This window comes from Falco punctatus (assembly GCF_963210335.1).
Source record: "Falco punctatus genome assembly, chromosome: Z".
NCBI classification, from domain to species: Eukaryota; Metazoa; Chordata; class Aves; order Falconiformes; family Falconidae; genus Falco; species Falco punctatus.
The window spans coordinates 15,099,820-15,117,789 of NC_137586.1; the positions used below are offsets into that span (position 1 = coordinate 15,099,820).

At 38.6% G+C, this 17,970-nt stretch overlaps 1 protein-coding gene and 1 long non-coding RNA gene across 4 annotated transcripts in view; one reads left to right on the forward strand and one right to left on the reverse strand.

The window, feature by feature from the left end:
- The window catches only part of FYB1 (FYN binding protein 1), a 49,777-nt gene extending 35,591 nt beyond the window's left edge, over positions 1-14,186 (reverse strand). Inside the window, exons 1-2 of one of the 2 annotated variants that reach the window (XM_080372164.1) lie at positions 14,018-14,186; positions 7,315-8,461 (exon numbers count right to left, since the gene is read on the reverse strand). In XM_080372164.1, coding sequence (XP_080228290.1) covers positions 7,315-8,434 — 1,120 coding nt within the window. In that variant the 5' untranslated portion in view covers positions 8,435-8,461; positions 14,018-14,186. The remainder of the gene's footprint in view (positions 1-7,314; positions 8,462-14,017) is intronic. The other variant, XM_080372165.1, reaches the window with a different exon arrangement.
- Positions 12,915-16,359, forward strand: LOC308056573. Of its 2 annotated transcripts, none has more exons than XR_013924879.1 (2): positions 12,915-13,895; positions 15,598-16,359. It is a non-coding gene; the product is annotated as an uncharacterized lncRNA (long non-coding RNA). The 2 variants fall into 2 exon arrangements; XR_013924880.1 differs by lacking the exon at positions 12,915-13,895 and adding an exon at positions 14,373-14,586.
- Positions 16,360-17,970: the final 1,611 nt, after the last annotated feature.

A 17,970-nucleotide genomic window follows, 5' to 3' on the forward strand; every position in this document is an offset into this window, starting at 1 on the left:
CAGTAAAGCTACTTGTGTACTGTGATCCATGTAATGCAACCAAATGATGAAGATTCATCAGAAGTATTTCTTCATGTGAATCAAAATAGGTGTAGGAAATAACAAGATTTCAAAAACTAAAACAGGGAAACATAATTAAAAACTCAATTCCATCAGTTTTACTGTTTTTCTCTCCAGCAGTTTCCTTTCTGTCACTTTCCATGATAAAGACATAGGAGTATTTTTCCCCTCCTATTAAATTCTCCTTTCTAACTAGTATTCTCAACACTCCTTCACAAAGACTCCTTTTGTATGTGGTGTAATTCCAAAGGTGTTGTGTCAAACCCATCTACTGCTGGACAGTGGACACATTTATAATACAGCATAACACATCATGTTTTTCATTCACTCCTTTGCAGAAGTCCAGACCTTTTGAGACAATACATTAGGCATATACTTTGATTCTAACCAGAAGTGGGCTCAGAAGAATTCAAACTGTGTATCAGTGGGTTTGCAGTTTGGATTTGCTAGTGATTGGTTAGGCTTACTCAACAAAATTAGCAGTGCATTTGCATGGTTTATCTTCAGAGTCCTAAATTTTGCATCCTAGATTCTGAAGTATCCACTCAGCAATGATTATAGCTAACTCAATGGGACTTAGTGGAGTCAAGTGCAAAGATGACTCTAGAATTCATACGTAGACTATAACAAGTGTATACATGAGAAAAACATATTTCTGTGCTTCCATACTATGATATAAACAATCCATACCTTACTGCTAATTTTAATAGAATCATATCATCTGGAAGGGAACAAGTGTGCCACATAAGGCCCAACAAACAAAAATGGAGATATTTAGAGGAAGATCCATGAATGTGCCAATGACAGAATCTATGAAAATTCACAACTGAGAACTGTCCTCTGATATTTTGTTGATGGATACATTTAATTTATTTTAGAATAAAACCCATACATTACGTTACTTGGAAGATATTGCAGACTGTTTTAGCTAAGGAAATAATCAAGGGCAATGAGTTTAAATACTAATTTGCAATGTTTTCATGTGTACTTTTGCTTCCTAATGCACAACAGCAAGTTGTACCCAGAACAATCTTCTGCAGGGAAATACTGAATGTTGATTTCCCTCAAGATTATTTTATCTGTTAACTTGGATTAGATTTATCTGTTTCCTTAGTCAGATAAAGAACTTGTCTCATTCATATTTCTATCAGAATGTTTAAATTGCAGTGATTCATCTTCTTCGGTGCTGTAAACCATAGCAGCAGTTTAGTTTTTAGTCTTGTCCACATATTTTAGCATAACTATATGGCAAATCCTTGACAAATTAAACACAATGCTCCGAAAACTTCAGTGTGGCAGGGTTTTCTCCATAGCATTAATATTCATTGCTGGGGAGGCTCTTAAAAAATCTGAAAAAATTTCTTTCTGACTGAAGCAGACTAAAAGCATGTGTCCACTCTTTGCTTATTGAAAAATCTAGTCTTGCATGCATATTCTATAGTTATGGTGTGTCTAATTATAACTGGAGAATGAAGATGTGAACAAAAAGACTGAGTGAAATCTAATTCAGCTGGTCTTTTGGAACTTACAGGTTGAACTACTGAAAGATGACCAAAGAAATAATACTGAAATTAGAAAATTTGAAGCTGACTTTATACCAGTCCCATGAACAAGACATCTTTGGGGTCAGACCCACACAGGGGATTTCATTGCACTTGTACCAAACTATGTATGTTGTGTGACATTTCACATGCTGTGGTCTGACTTTCATGATAAATACACAATTTGACTGTATTTCAGCTGAGCATGGTTCTTCAGTTCTAGGAACTTAAAAAATTGATTCTCCTGTTTCTCAGAAGAGTAAAATATTTCAGTATAATGATGCTGAAAGACAAATCATTTGGGTTCTCTCACTTTCAGAGGAGGAGAGCAAGGAATGTCTGGAGAGGAAAGCTAAGAAGTTTTGCAGTCATTTCCACTAAAAACTACCTACAGCTTCTCATCCAGACTTTGTAGTTGCTTTCAAGCAGATCCAACAAAGTTAAGCAGATCCAGCGAAGTTAAGTTTTTGACAGATATATGTGATTGTAATTTCAACCTTGCTTCCATAGTTTTCTGGTGAATGTATGAGGGACCAATAATAATAGACATCAATATCAAGAAATCTCATAAAAGACTAGGTAGAAAGCCTTGAAGTCTTCAAATTCCCACAAATAATCTCACCTCAGTGCATTTTTGGTATTACTTAAAATGCAATGTAGCAAAGTCCAGGCACATAATTGCCCATAATTATCATGCTATTCTGAAATCACCATTTTGGCACTTTCTTGACCTGTACAGAGTTTTATGGTACACTATAGTTCACCTGTGCAAATTGAGGCATCACATCATCACACACAGCTACCCTCATCCCAGCCTGAACAATGTTGTTTGGATATCATCACCTAATTTTAGATTAATCTGTCTTAGAAACTGAGTGTTTAGCTCAATTTACAATTCTTTTTATCCCCTTATGCCTTAATACTGAGCTGTTGCATAACTTAATCCAATTTAGCACCGAGGTATAAAAAGAAAACCTACACTGAGCTTTTAAGTCCAGAATCTGCACTAAACAGCTGTGATTAAGACAAGTCCCCTGTTTATAACTTTGGAAACCACTGTTTCATCTCGCCAGCAAGTAAGAGCACAACTGACTGGCTCTATGGGGCATTGCAAAGACAGTTAAGACATTTGCTGTCCTTTGGGAGTGTCCTTTGCCAACAGATTGTTGTGATAATTTTGACAATGCACCTCTAATTCTAATTCCTCCATTCCCTCAGGTTGTCTTACCCAACACAAATAGCCATGTCACTGTGTGGCTATGCAATTCATCACAGAATAGAACCTCAGCGAGGACTGCAGACACAACCATAACCCAAATTACAAATTGCAAGAATTTTCTTACTTGCCTTCTTTTCTCCTAGATTCAGTACCACTTTCCTTTCGTTTTTCCCAGTACAGCTCAAAATAGTCTCCCTAGCTGAAGCCCCAGCGCTGATTGTTCATGAGGCGTTCAGAGGTGTTTAGAGCGCTAGGGACCCTGAGCCTTCAGCTGGCTTGTGGGTGGCTGGCTGCACATGCACGATTCCCCCGAGGTCAGCCCAGGTGCAGTTATCCTCTGAAAGCAACAGCACGGTTGTGGCCTCACATGGGAAAACCGTCAGCAAAATGACTTTGCTTCCCTTCTTTTCTCTCACAAAACCCTGTTTGAACTTCAGGTGTTTATTACGTTACAGTACCACTAGTATTATTTTCTGAATCTAGAAAGCACATGCATCTCCTTGATTCTGAGCTGACACAAGTATGATCTACTCTCTGGGAAAATTGCTGTAATGGGACATAACACAGGACTCTACTGGAGTGCCATGCATTCACAGGTCCAGACAGGAATTTCTTAAAGCCTGCCCTCAGTGGAGAATGTTAATGCATCAATAGTCAAATCTCCTCAGCAAGACAATTGTATCTGCAGAAGTTTTATCAAGAAAAGTTTTTCAGGACTAGGTGAAAATTTCTAAATCACAGCAAGGCCAACACAAAACCAGCATCCCTTAGTATCCATGCTGGCATGGATGACAGTTTAAACCTTTCTCCCACACGTGACTAAGGGTGCTGCACTAAGGCAAGTCCTTCAGCCTCTAATGTTTAAAGTTATTTCATGCACAGTGACTACCTGATTACAAAAAAACAGTAAAGTAGCTTTCATAAGAAAGGATAACCACCAAACAAAAAGGGATGGATTGATACTTCTGGGAAAGCAGAGTGCAAACTGCTGGTTTAAATCAGGCAATACAAGGTTTTCTGCAGCCCAGGCACATGCCCCTAACACGAGTGTAACAATCGCCACTTGTGGAGCTTTTCTCAAAGACAGCACAAGGCCCAACTTTTTCTCTAGTGCAGATCAAAACCCCTGAAAGACTAGATCTCAGAAAGCTTTGTCGGGTGGGAAAACCATTTCCATGTGCTTGTTCTTCTTTTACTCAGCACCCGAATCACAGTGGCAAATTAAGCAACTATGGCAAGCTGCTGTTTATCAGGACAAACTAATGAGCAGGAAGAATTTCTGCTGTGGGGGTGGCATCTTCCTGACATGACTTCGATTCTTGAAATGACAGTTAAAAAAGAAAAAAAAAAAGTTCAGTTTAACTACCCTTCAAAGCAGGTAGGTTTTGTTATTCAAATATAACGTTCCAAGAAACCCAACAGCACTGAATAACTTGAGCTGAAAATGAGTTTGTTCAGGATTCACTCTAGAACATGTGGTCTCTCCACCAGAATGGTTCTAAGGAGAGTTCTAGTCACAAAGAAATCAGGCCTGTTAATTAAAGCCAAACAGAACATCAAGGTCTACATGCCAGCTCTAGAGAGGAAGGCTGAAATTCAGGGCCACTATAAACACCTTCATATTGACGTGGTTTCTAAATCTTTCTTGCCCTGACCCAAAGACTGTGAAGGAGAGAAGACGATATCTGATCCTTCCGTTCTGCTGAGCTGGGTGTGTATTTTGCAACATGTTTGGAGAACAGCCTATGCCACTACACTCTGCAGCTCCATCCTTAGCTCATGCTCCCAGTGCAACTCATCTAGGCCAGTGGCTACCGTAGTGCTGGTTAGTGACAACTGGAGATCCTCCTTCTAGCAAAAGTTCTGGTATTATCCTTACAGCTGTGTTCATGGTATTAATTTTAAACATGTAGGAGAAATATATCTAAACTTCAGGTTAGGAACACAAAAAGAGGGTAAGAAAATGCTCTATGTCTGTAACTGCACAGAAATGAAAAAATATTAAATAATGGAATAAACAACAAACAAACAAATAAAATAATTCCTCCATTAATTACTTAAAAATAAACTAAAAATATATTTTAAAAAAATAAATTGCAGTTTTGGGTGTTTCCAGCTTTTGCTATGATTTCTTGAAGTTTTAGCTAGCAAAGCTCTTACTGTTTTTATTTAATCAGAGCATTTGCTGAAAATGCTGCCTTTCCATTTTGAGACTGCTCTGGGCACTCAAGTAAAGCTGGCCATGCTGAACAGTGTTCTGTGGAGAAGGGTCAACTGCTCAGACTGTCGTATATTGGCATACTTCTTTTAAAGAGGTACACAAATTTACACCATTTAAGGATCTGGCCCTGATCATGGATTTTTGAGAAAATTACCATAACTGTAGTGTGACACAGGAAAACCAGAATGTAGCAGCTGACAGGAAAATACATTTTATATTACTGATACACTTCTATTTTGAGTGGAATTAATAATAACAGAACATATAGTTGCATGCACACTGTGTTTTTAGTATGGCTTTTTGTCTTTAAAGAAAGTAATCTCTCAGTTTTTTCATCCAATCATAACCCCTTTGAATGTCTTAGGTCTCAGGAAGACCAGTCTTATGTGTATTCAAAGCTGCTGAAACACAAGTCGTACTGTATTCTAATTACGGAAGGCACAAGGGCAAATTCTGTATCAATTAAATTACATGAATGTACCTGGTGTATTACTGTACATGCACAGTGTGGAGCTATTCAGGGCATCTGTTGTCAGCTGCATTAGGCATCTAAATGGCATTGGGCATCTCCCTTTCCCTCTGACTACACTGCAAATTTAAGCCTTCAGTTTGATCTGCTTAATCTAAGAGAGATGGTTAAGGCTGACTAATGTAGGTGAAATGCACCTCATTATCAGAAATCACTTAGCTGTGTGTATCACCTGACAATTACTTACAGGACACAAACAGTTAATTTCACTTGAGCTAACAATTTACATGTGAGGACTGAATATATTCTTTGGTTCCTGAGCTCAGTGCAGACAGCAGTGCATTAAGGAAAGAAAAAAAAAAAAAAAAAAAAAAAAAGAAAAGAAAAAGAAGAAGAAAATCCCATAAAAATTTAATACAATAAGAAATTTTCATTTCTGTCCTCCTTTCTCTCAGGCACCAAGATCAAGAACAGGTTTCCTCTGGACCCATACAACTTAAAACTTTGATTTTAAAATGTGATCAGAATTTCTTATGCAATCATAGTTCCTAGCCCCTGGTGCTATAAGAAAAAAGAGAAAGCCTCCTTCAGCTCTTATAAAACTTGTAATACAAATATGTCAATTGGCATCACCCATTCCAACTGCAGTGGCTGATTTTAAGTTTTTAGAGTTGTCTGAGTGCCTAAAACCTTTGGAGAAAAAACCTTAAGCCTAAAGTTTGAAATACAGGTGATTTAAGGGACAATTAAGGAGATGCAGAACCTCTGCAAGGCTGATCTTTTCTTTAAGGAGGTGACAGTGTATATGTGAATCAGACTTCAGGAAACTACATTTTTACATGAGATCTTCAAGGCCATATTTTGAGTGCCTTAGAAACAGCTTATATTGTTGTTGCAACTTTTCATATGTAGTGAAACGAAATTGCTGAAGCAGAACTCTGCGGGAGTGGAGCCACAGGAATTTCTGCTCTTCACAGGGATTTGTGTCTTCCCAGGTATTTCAAATGTATTTACAGAAGGTCTCATCACACACATGACCGCCTCAGATTTTACAAATACCTAGTGATAGGCTTTCATGTTCATGCCTGGATTATGACCATCAGAAAGTTCAGAGGCTTGGTTCTTTGCAAAAATAGTGAGGCAGAACCTCAGATGCTACTGATTGCCACACTACTGAAGTCCTGCAAACTCAACAGAAAATGCCAAGTCCTGGATATGCTTTTTTGAGTCTGGATTCAGATATGGGTGTAAAACTGATGGAGTTCCATGTGGGAATAATTGATTCTGTAATTTTGCAACTTTCTAAACTTTAAAATACAGCAACTTATAGGGTCACACTGTGATTAGTCATTGTGAAAGGCAAAAAAGAAAGAAAAAAGTGTGTTTACTACAGGCTGTAGCGTATCATTTTGGTGGCCCTCAAGCTGCACCCAGGAAGTTGCTGTTGAGAACAGGGGACACAACATCAGCATCTCATTTATAGGAAGTCAGGACTTAACTGTCTGTTGAGAAAAATACTTAAACTCCCTGACACAAATTATAGCTACATCTCAGTAGTTTTGAAAAACAAATAAAGCCAGTACAGAAAGCATTCATCCTACACTTTGTCACTGGGGTAGGGAGAATATAATTTTGATTTCTGTCCTTTACGGAAAAGACACAAACATAAGTTAAAGCTTTAAGGGCTTCTCTAATGCATGTCTTGTTACTTCTGAACAGAAGAGGGGGTTCCACCTGGAATGAACTAGATACTAAATGCATAAAAAGGCCATTACCCAAGAAAGCAAGAACCGAGAGGACTCACTGTCTTTTGGTATCCTCTTGCGGAACTTTTCCAGGTCCACACTGGGGGGTCTGCTGGGCTTCTGTGGGGGTTGGCCCAGGCTGAACAGTGGGGGCAAGGATTTTTGCATAGGGGGTCCTGAGCTCCTGTTCCCATCCTTTTTCTCTTGAGATCCACCTGATGACCTTCCTGCAGCAAGCTCTGTGTTCATTTTACGGAACTTAGAAGAAGAACCTGATTCTTCCTGGACGGTTTTGTTGAGAAGGATGTTCTTGGCAGCATTCATTTCCTTTTCTTCAGTCTTTTTCTCCACGTTTTCATGATTGCCTTGAGATAAGCTGGACCAGTGGCCAGTAGGTTTCAGAGCCATATTAAAAAAATTACTGCCTGCAGCTTCTGCAGCACGGTTACTATTTTCATCCATTTCCTTTGCTGCTTTAAATGAGTGTATATTTGGTCTAGAGCTTGATAGTCCTTTTTGCAGAAACACATTTTTATTAGAAGTGTCTTCATTGGGGGTAACCTCATGGTTGAGAGAAGGTTTCTGTGCAAGTCGTGGTTTAGAGAAAGAAGGCTTGGGCTCATTTTCTTGTGTTGCAGACATGAACTTTTCCTTAACTGCAGTTACTTTTGAAAATGCTGGTTTTGCCTCACTTTCCTGTGGTACAAAATTTGAATTTGTTTTTTTCCCCAGAGGATTTTTTTCTTTCTCATGAGGACCAGAGTTAAGAAACTTGTTCCCTGCAATTTTAGGATACAGAGGCTTTGGTTCTTCTTTTGCCAGGTCACTGGTTTTGGTGGGGGGTTTAGTGCATCCAGCTTTTCCATCATTTTCTCTGTTAGTTGGCTGAAGCTGAACCCCAAACCTTTGTGCCACTGGTTTCAAACATGGGGACTTTAGATCCTTCTCTGTTTTATCGTCATTTGAAGGCTTGGCTGCCAGAGGAGGCTTAGGATGAGCAGGTTTGTGGAGGGTACTGGGTCCTGAAAGAGGAGATATAGTTCCTTCACTTGCAAATTTCTCAAGTGCTGCTTTCTTTGCCTGTAATCCTGTATGGATAAATTGTCCTGGGACTTTGAAAGGTCGACTGTTACCAGATGTATCCTCTGTGGGGTTGCTACCTTTGTTAAATTTCGCCATGAGTGATTTCACATCTGCCTTGACATCCTATGAGCATAAAGAAGAGAAAAAGAAAGAGCAGCAATGAGAAAGTCCCCGTTGCAATGTTCACACATACTGTACTTTAAAGAGTTTCCTGGTCTGAGGCTTGTAGTACTGCTGATTGGCTGTGGAGATATTGTAGCACATCTTCCTGTAGGGTTAGAGAAGCTGAGCATTTTGTTATATTCTTGCTTTGGTTATACAATCTTTAAAAAATTTTCAGTGGGAGTACTGTCTTTAGAGAGCGGTCATGCAACTCCTTTTGGGCATATTATAATTTCTGTTTATTTCTGGAATTGGGAACTGAGCACTTAATAAATATAAGAAAATACACACTACTTTAAAATTAATGCATTGCTAAAAATGTGAATGTCATACAGTGAGAAGCATAGATTGTACTAGAACCTGGATCCAAGCTAATGTTATTGCTGCCAACTCTTTGGAGCACTACAAGTTCCTTTGTGAAGACAGAATTTTGGTTTGGGGTGTGTGTCAGGTTTTCTTTCCCTTCTCAGCAATTTTCTTCCCTGCTGCTACCCCCTTGCCCACATTTTGTCCTTGTGTCTCTTCTCCATTTTGTATCTCAGAAAACTGCGTTTGTGGAAGGAAAATTAAAATATGTGGAATAAAATAGGAAGAAATGACAAAAAATACACCCAGATACAGTCAAAGTTACTTCTTGGGGGGGAAAAAAAATGTTGAACAATTCCAAGTGGATAAAACGCAGCTTCATTCAAGAATGTTTTAATTGGTCAGCCCTATTCAATACCTTTCAGAACCAGTCTTTAATTTGAAGGGCAAAACCTCAATACATTGGAATGCAGTACAATTAAAACTCAGTGCGGTGAAGAATGGGGGCGAAGGGGAGCGAGCTAGTCCCGCTGTGTTGGGCTGGAGCCACCTTTGAGTCCAGGAGCCCTCTGCCGGGGGGAGTCCTTTCCCAGCCGGCAGTAGCAGCAGGGGTGCAGCTATGGCAGATGCATTGGCATATCTCATTCACAACTTCAGTGAGATCTGTTTTGTTTGTGAAAACTAAAATGTAAGACTAATGGTATAAATCAGGGATGTTGTAACTATGAAGGGCTCTGGATGATTCGTTTGGAAACAAAGGAGTATCACTACAATGCACAATAAATAGGGATATGAAAAAAAAAAAATAATTGGAAAGTTGAAGAATTAATTGTATCTTCACCCAGTACAGTTCAGCAGATGCTCAGTAATTGTTTCTACTTCATTAACAAAAGCTTCTAGATTGGGGTTTTGCTCCTTTTGCCTTCTGTTTGATTGTATGCCATTACGTGAATTACCTGTTATGTTGGAACAGTTTTAACAGTGACCTCTGCAACTTCAAGTTAGCTTTCCCAGTCTTTCAGGGTCACCAAGAAAGTCCTTCCAAACTGTTTGTATTATACTACAAAGTTACTTAAAATAAATACAGGCAAAACAAGATAGATCGTATACGAAACTTATCCCCAGAACACCATATTTTGCACATACAGGGAAGGGAGGAAGTACACATTTACTATAGAGATTATCAGGTTCAAACCATCTACTGCTAGTTGACGCATATGCACTCACACACACACACAAAATTACGCTGCAGAGATACATATATGTATCACTAGCGATTCAAGATTTTTCCCACAATACCTCACAAAGCACTGATTTTACCCACTTACATAGAAAGTTAAGCTAATTGCAATGCCAGAGAGAATAACAAGCCCTTTTGTCTCTGATGCCTTTTGACTTTGTACTAATGAATGATTTTTTTTTTTTTAACTTCTGTAATAAAATCTAAAACATCAGAGATACTAGAACTCTACCTCAGTGTCTAAAGTCTTCAGAACTTATCAATTACAATCTGATCAGCTGCTTGGCTAACACAGCAGCTCGTGTCTTCTGAAAGTTATAGTAATGAATTGATTCTTCTGCTACCTCTTACATTTGAAATGTAAGAAAATGTGCAGTGTCAAGCTACAGAAATGTGAACATTCTGGACAAGAGACGTTCAGCATGTAGGAAGCTGGAAATGGTGGCCTTGAAGAAACTGTTCTTGTAACAATAACTGGTTTCTGAGAAGTTTTCTACATCTTCGTAATAGCAATATCAATTACATTCATACATGCTTTCATACGGACTGAACCATTCACTACTGCCACATTAGGACTGTGAATGGATTACTTTTAACAAATTTCTTCCCAGTACTGTGAACAAATCCTGCCCTAGTCATGCAGATTTACAGACTTTTCAAGAGTGAAAAGGTGCTAGGCACGTGGAAGGGTTTGTGACTAGCATTGTAGCCTCTCTCATTTACTTACAGTGAGTAGTATGTGGTAAATGTAACACTAGGAATCAGAAGAGAGTAAGAAACCCTATGAAATCTTTCTGCTTCTTTATAGCGTACGTCACCAGTTCCTGTTTTTATAACCTACGTTATACTAGAAGCCATATTGTGGATTCTAATGCACAGCCTGACTGGCCAGGTAGACAGATGGGGAACTGGGAGAAAGAGAGAATCATTGTGGCCATTACCTATTTTGTTAGCACACAGATTAGCATTAGGCTGAAAATCATTGAACAGGAACTTGAAAAGATTCTGAGGTGAGGTTAAGTTTAGTCTACCCTTCCCTTCTAAAATGCAGAGTGTCTGTGGGACAGAGGAGTCTCATGCAAGAAGTACTTGGGGTATTTTATGAACTTTCTCTTTGTGATCTATTGGGAAACTCAATACAAAACATTTTTTGCTTTTCAGCTTCTGATCTAAACTGGAAGCAGCACATAAGGCACTCAGTAACATTTAATTTGATAGGAGATGGTTGCATTATTCAAATGTGTTTGCTCAAATCTAGAACAATACCCAAGTTTTAGTTCCCATGCCATAGATTCGTCAAGGAGACTTGCATACAAAGTGCTTTCCCGGCTTCCCACTGCCTTCAACAGAGACTCACATACATACCGAGATACACTTGTACACAATTCTTCTGCAACTAGATCTTCATTACCTCAGTGCAAACAAGTGAAATTCTCCATTATTTATAATATAACTGCACATTTCTGTATAGAAGTACAGTGTAATGAGAACACAAGAAAAACAAAGGTTCCATCTGTATTCTTGCTGAATTTACTGTGACCATTCCTGTCTCAACTGGCAGCCTAATCAAAAAATGTTTGTTTTGTTTTGGCATAAATATGTTGTCATTATTTACTTTCCAGTCTCTGTGAAGCCATTTCACTTCAGTTTCCCCTGTGGTTGCTCTTTCTTCAAACAGCAACGCTGGATCAGTGAAAGGGATAGGAGATGAGTGTGCATATGATCTTGAATTAAGCAAATGAAGTATATGTAACTGTTGACTGTACAAGGAGTTGTACAGTTCTTTAAAATACATGCAGATCTGAGTTGTAAGGGAAAAAAACCAACCCATCTTTTCACTTCTCACTTGTAATATTTTCTTTTCTATTCCTATATGATAGGGTCTAAACAGGCCTTTTAGAAACATATGATCTTTTATCAGGATCAGATCTTGATAAGTTTGAGAGAAAGTAATGAAATAAAGATTGTAAAACTATCCATTTAAGATGAAAAGTGTGTATACTCATGAATACTTGTGACAGTGAAATAACCAGAGAAGCTGATTACCACTAAGGGAACTGAGCTCTGACCCATGGACAGGGTATAAGGAATAAGGGACTGGACAGAAAAGGCTAGGAATATGGAGTATGAAAGTTACAGAAGAATGTAGATCTGAAAATTATTTGGCAACTTTATGCAGGCCTGATTCATGTTCTTCTGAAACTGGTGGATTTGAGGGAGTTTAGCTGCTTGTTTAGATGCTAGTGCCATTCTGAATTTGTCATAAATTATTGCATGGCTCTTTCCTTTTCCAGACAGAGACTTCAGAATTATTGTTATACAACTTTGTTGTTTCCAGAACAGATAGATCATTTCCACATTGCTTTTCTTCCCGTTGTGTCTAGTTATAATGACTCAAAAAGACTCCCTGTAATAGTGAGTGCAGCATTTGGAAAGTGGAGTTAAGATGTCGCAATACTCTGTACCTATGAGTGTAAGAAAGGGAAGTACGAAAAGAAGGCAGAAAGACAGCATCCGTCCAAACTTGTTAATATAATGGTTGGTATACAAGAGAAACAAGCTTTAATAAGATACTAAATAATGAAGAGCCAGGCTATTCTGCTGTCTGAGGGTTTTTTTGAAAGGCAGTCTGTAGGATGGAAAGGATAATTACAAATCTAAAGGATTCCCTGTTGAGAGGCTGACAGCCTCTACATTGTCCTGAGAACATCGTTTCACATATCCCTCTAACACCAGCAAGACAAAACCAGCACACTTACGAGGACACGTTGTTGTCAAAATTAGACAAGATGGTGTTCCAGCTTGATCACACTGTATTCTTTACCTTTTCCTTTGTGCATTCCTCTGCACTTTTGTTGTCCCTCTCCTGTCATGTTTTCTCATCTTTTACCTAATCATAAGACTAACTACATCATATTGCAGGGACATGAGAAGATAATACAGTTCATCCACTCCAGGTCAGTTTGAGATAAGAACTAGTGAAGGTGTAGGGCTTGTCCGGAACAGCCAGATGACATTCCAGCTTGGTCCCAAAGTATTGCTGTCACAGCCTATGCATGAAGCCAAAGTATCTATCCATACATGGCCATCTCTTCATCCTATGTCCTGATAAGTTTCACACAGTTTCAGTCTTATTTTCTTGTTTCTTTTTGGTACCTGTCTATGTAAAAATTAAAAAAAAAACCCACCCTACCAACAATTGGCAACTCAGTCTTCAACAGCAGAAGCCTGGCAGCTTCAACTTTCCACCAAGAACTTCTATTCAATAAAAACAGACTTATATAACTTTCTGAAATAGAATTATGATTTTTTTTTTAACATGGCTTTATATAAGCACAGAGTTTCATGATACTTAATAATTTGGGTTTTTTAAATTGTTTTTCCCATATGCTAATCAACAGCTTTCAGGATAACTTAAATTTTCTAGTGAGCCTGCCCAGGAAATGCAGCAGGCAGATCCCTCTTTAGTCAGAACGATGTTTATATATAGTGTATACAGTGACTGCCTTCTGAACATCTTTGATTTGACTCTGGCTATTCCAGTGAAATTAATGTAACATCTCCAAATCTCAAGGAAGAAAAATGAGTTCCTGCCACTGAAAAGTTCCTGCGTCTGTTTCTAAAATTTCAAGATACCCCACCCACAACTCAACCAGCCACAAACAATGCAAAAGGAATTACTAGAAAAATAATTGCCTGTAAATGATACTATATCTGTTGCTATTCAAAATACAAAGATCACTTAGATTAGGAATGTTCTTAGTAAAATTTCAGGGAACGAAATGTGAAACTTAGAGAGAGAAAACTCCATTTTGTCAGCTTGGCATCTTTTCAACTCCACAACAAACTGTAAGTAAAATCTAAAGTTAAAATTTCCAGTTATATGAGGTTATATGTAATACCTTGTACTGATTCTACTCCTCTGGAACTTTGCACATTTATTTCTAAGACAAACATGTACAACAGCTTACCTGGATTCCGCAAAGCTCCCCAATATTTTGATATAGGCAGAAAAACTGGCTCCTTCAATGTGACAATCCACGTGTGTATCACCTTAACAGCCTGGTCTAAGAGCCTAAACAGCCTGGTTTGCTAAGACGAGTTCTGCTTCTCAGGGAGGGTTTGCGTAAGAATGTCGCTTGTGGGTTTCTTTATCATGATCAGTAGAGAAAACTGCCCTCCTCAGGATATTAGGCAAGAAGTGGTAGGGGAAAAGGGAACTAAAATGTGTTCAGACTGTTTGACTGCTGCCATCAGCAGTATTAGCCATGTGATATCTAAAAGTATTGCTTTTACCCCATATTGCAGAGTCCTGTGAAGCTATATTGGTGCATACAAACTTGAGTCTACAGAATAATAGATAATGAAACATGTGTGGTAATTACAAGCATAAATACAAGAGTGAACTGACCTCTTGGGTCATCTGGTCTAGTCCCCTGCTACCATTGGGAATCACTGCATACATTCTCACTCACCAGTTGCCAGCTAACACGTTTGCTTGGTCCTGCCTTTGCCAGTAGGATCTCAAGAGATTCCACTGGTCAGTTTTTTTAAAGCTTTTGCTATGTGGAGATGCTTTTTAAAAAAACCTATGATCATCCATTTCTTCTGCCCTTCTACCTGTGAGTTCATTACACAAATTAAAGGCTTCAAAGATGATATGGGATAGGAAAAACAATATTGATGAAATAAGACCCACAAGAAATTCTAAACCTGTGTTTGTGCTGAAGGTAAACCTTCAGCTGTGCATGGGGGTGAGATTGCAGAAGAAAAATTGTGTGTCTTGGAGCTTCATGAAAAGTTATTTGACTTTTCTTCATTGTGTGTCACTTCTGCACAACTTTCTTAGTATTTTTAAAACATTTTTGGGTGTCAAACTAAGGTATTGGAAGTGCTTGATATTTAGAGCTTAATTTGACAAAACCTTCTATCTTAACTAGTTTAGAAGCCTATCAGAGTTCTGGATGGAGCTTATTTGAGTTAAAAACACTGCCACATGCTTGACATTTGCCACTTGCCAATGGTAACTTTTTTGTTACATAACACAATGTTTTTTTTCTTAGTGGGAAAAAAGCAGTTCTTCATGCTATTGATTCTGCTAAACTGTATTTTATTTGTAAAATCGTTTTTATTTGTGAAAATAAACAATCATCATCAATGAGGAAGCATTTTTTTAATATTAATGCAGATTAGACTGTGGCTCTTGCTATTCTATCTGGTGGTCTTCATGATGGTTTTAAGATACTAACTGCAGCAGTGTAGTCATTTTGCATGGGTAAACACCACTGCAAGAGTTTGAGCACAGTATCAGTGCTAGAAAAATCAAGCAATGATCAAAGAAAAAACTCATTGTTGCAACTCTGAATGCTAGACTGTTCCTGTCATCTTCTTTTTCAACCAAAACACAGAATAAATACATCCCTAACTGACAGAATGCTGCTGAGAATATAAGTTGCAACAAACACAATGAAAACAACTGTTTATGCTGTGAAATTGCTGTGAAAGTTATGCATCTGCAATGTCTACCACGTGCTTCATTTTACACTTGCAGGTGCAAGAGCTTCCCAGATCCTCTCTGTTTTTCCCACTTATTTCTGTGAAGGATGTTTGTGAATGATTTGAGGCAATTAGCTATTTTAAGTTGAAGAAAGAATCTGAAGGAATTAATACTTTAAGGAACAAGATCTACGAGCCTGTAATCAGCTTATAGATTTTTTGCCTTTTTTTTTTTATTATTTTTCACAAAGAACCAACAGCAGCAGCAGCCACAAAATCACAATATTATATTCAAGCAAGATAAGAATGTCAGTAATGATAATGCCTTCTCATGTGTAAGTGTGACATGCTAGACTCTGTGTTGACCAAACCTAGCATCTAAATTGCAGCATAGCAATGGTGTGTTACTGTTCCCATGTGCAACTTTTTTGACTGCAGCCATAAGTATTTTTTTTTTAACAGGGCATTTATTCAACATTCTGTTCCATGTACCTTTGGGAAAAGTGGCTGCTTAGGAATTAAATTTGTCAGAAACAGAGTAAAGAAAAAGGGGGAGAAAAAGAGCCTCACCGAGTTTCTGTGCTGTAAGTGCTAGTCCACGTTTTTAAGGCATCTTTCATATACTGATGTTGTCCTGTCGTCTGAAATGGTTTGATAGGTCAAGCACTCCCACCTCACACCTTTGGCTTTCCAATTCAATGCTCACAAAGAATATCACAGTCAGGATCTTTTTACCTCTACAGCTGTGTCAGTACCACTGTTGGAGGTGGTAAACTGAAGTGACATGATAAAAAATAAAAATATCTTATTTTCTTTCCATGTTGTTTTTAACCTTCTTCATTTCTCTGATCTTAGTCTATGATCCCAAAACAGGTGAGAGATCTTAACAGAGTTAGTGGTAAGGGTCAGAGAAGAAAAAGACAGAAATGCTTGGTTAGGGCAGGTAATCCTTAAACCATGTATATATAGGGGAAAAAAAGTACACAGAAGAGCACCTTTCGACAGGTGCATTAATATCACTAAAGCATGTTTGACAATCTCCTTCCTAATTCAGAATAGTGTTCCCCTGTATATCTGTAATACACAACCCATGCAAATATGTGCTTAGCCAGAGAAAGCCAATGTTAGCACAGTTTTTCACTAAAACTTCTCTTCCTGCCTCCTCCTCATTCTGATGGGGCTTTTGCCTTGTAGTAGCAGACCAGAGGCAGCAGCAGATATGACATCTTTCTCTGTTGATAATCTCTCTGTACATACTTCTACTGAGAGAGACACAGTCTGTCTGGTTTCACGATGCTCCAGGGGGCTAACATTTCAAGTACGTGAGCCTCATAAGAGGGCAAGGCAAGTTAACAGTCCCGCTTAGCAATGCTGTGGCACTCCCCAGAGCCAGGAATTCTGTGGAAAAGCACCACCCTGCCATGACAGGATCATGGCAGTGATCCTATCACATCATCACTTTGGAAAATACTGTTTTTCAGTAAAACCTTTTATATTTCTGAACATCACCGGGAGCTTCTGCCTGCATTTTCTACAGCATGCTCTGAGAACGAACACTTCTTGTAGCATCAGTCTGCATTATCTTTGTGTCTGCAGATGGGGCTGGACTTCCTGAAAAATGTGCTGTGCATTTCCATTGGGTTGCCATTTGAAGGTGGTTTTAGTATTTCTGACAAGTCTGATGTGATCATGAGCGTATTAGCAGTATCCTGTCATGTCTACAGGCACTGTCGTGTTTATGGGAATGACTGGACTTTCCAGATACTGTTTGTGAACAGCTGACATGTAGGATTCCCTGGAACCTCCTCAAGTCAATGCTGTGTCTGTTTTGAATTGTCATAATTCATTCCCTATAAACCTATAACTGCTGATGGTTATTACCATATTCATATTTGTCTGAACAAGGAATGCAGAAATATGTTTCCATTATTTATATTTTTCTATACTAGAGAAAGGTAGAATTGGCAAAATCCAGAAAGAAATCAGATGACACTGGCAGAGTCTCCTTAACCTGACTGCTTTGTGAAGGGTTTATTTCTGTCATAGAGGAAAGCCCAGCATGCTCCAGAGCATCACGGTCACATGCATGTTACACTCCTCGTTTTCTGCTTGGGTGTATGCACTGTAACAAACCACTCCTTCCAGAGCACAGTCCTTCCCACGGACATCTAAAGCTGACAGAAAGTATCTGCCATAAAACCCCCCAATCTTACCATTAAAAAAATCTTGCATGCAAAAAGCCAAACGTCTTTCTTTTGCCATCTGACCTTAGAAATGCTCTGTTGACTCAAATCTCAAGTAATTCTTTGAATACAAACCTTGTATTCAGGTATCAACAGTCACAGTCCACCAAATTATTCATCTTCACTGCCCTGCATTACCTGCTCTGTGTTCTGCCCCTGGGCTGTCCCTTAGTGCCCCCTGCCAT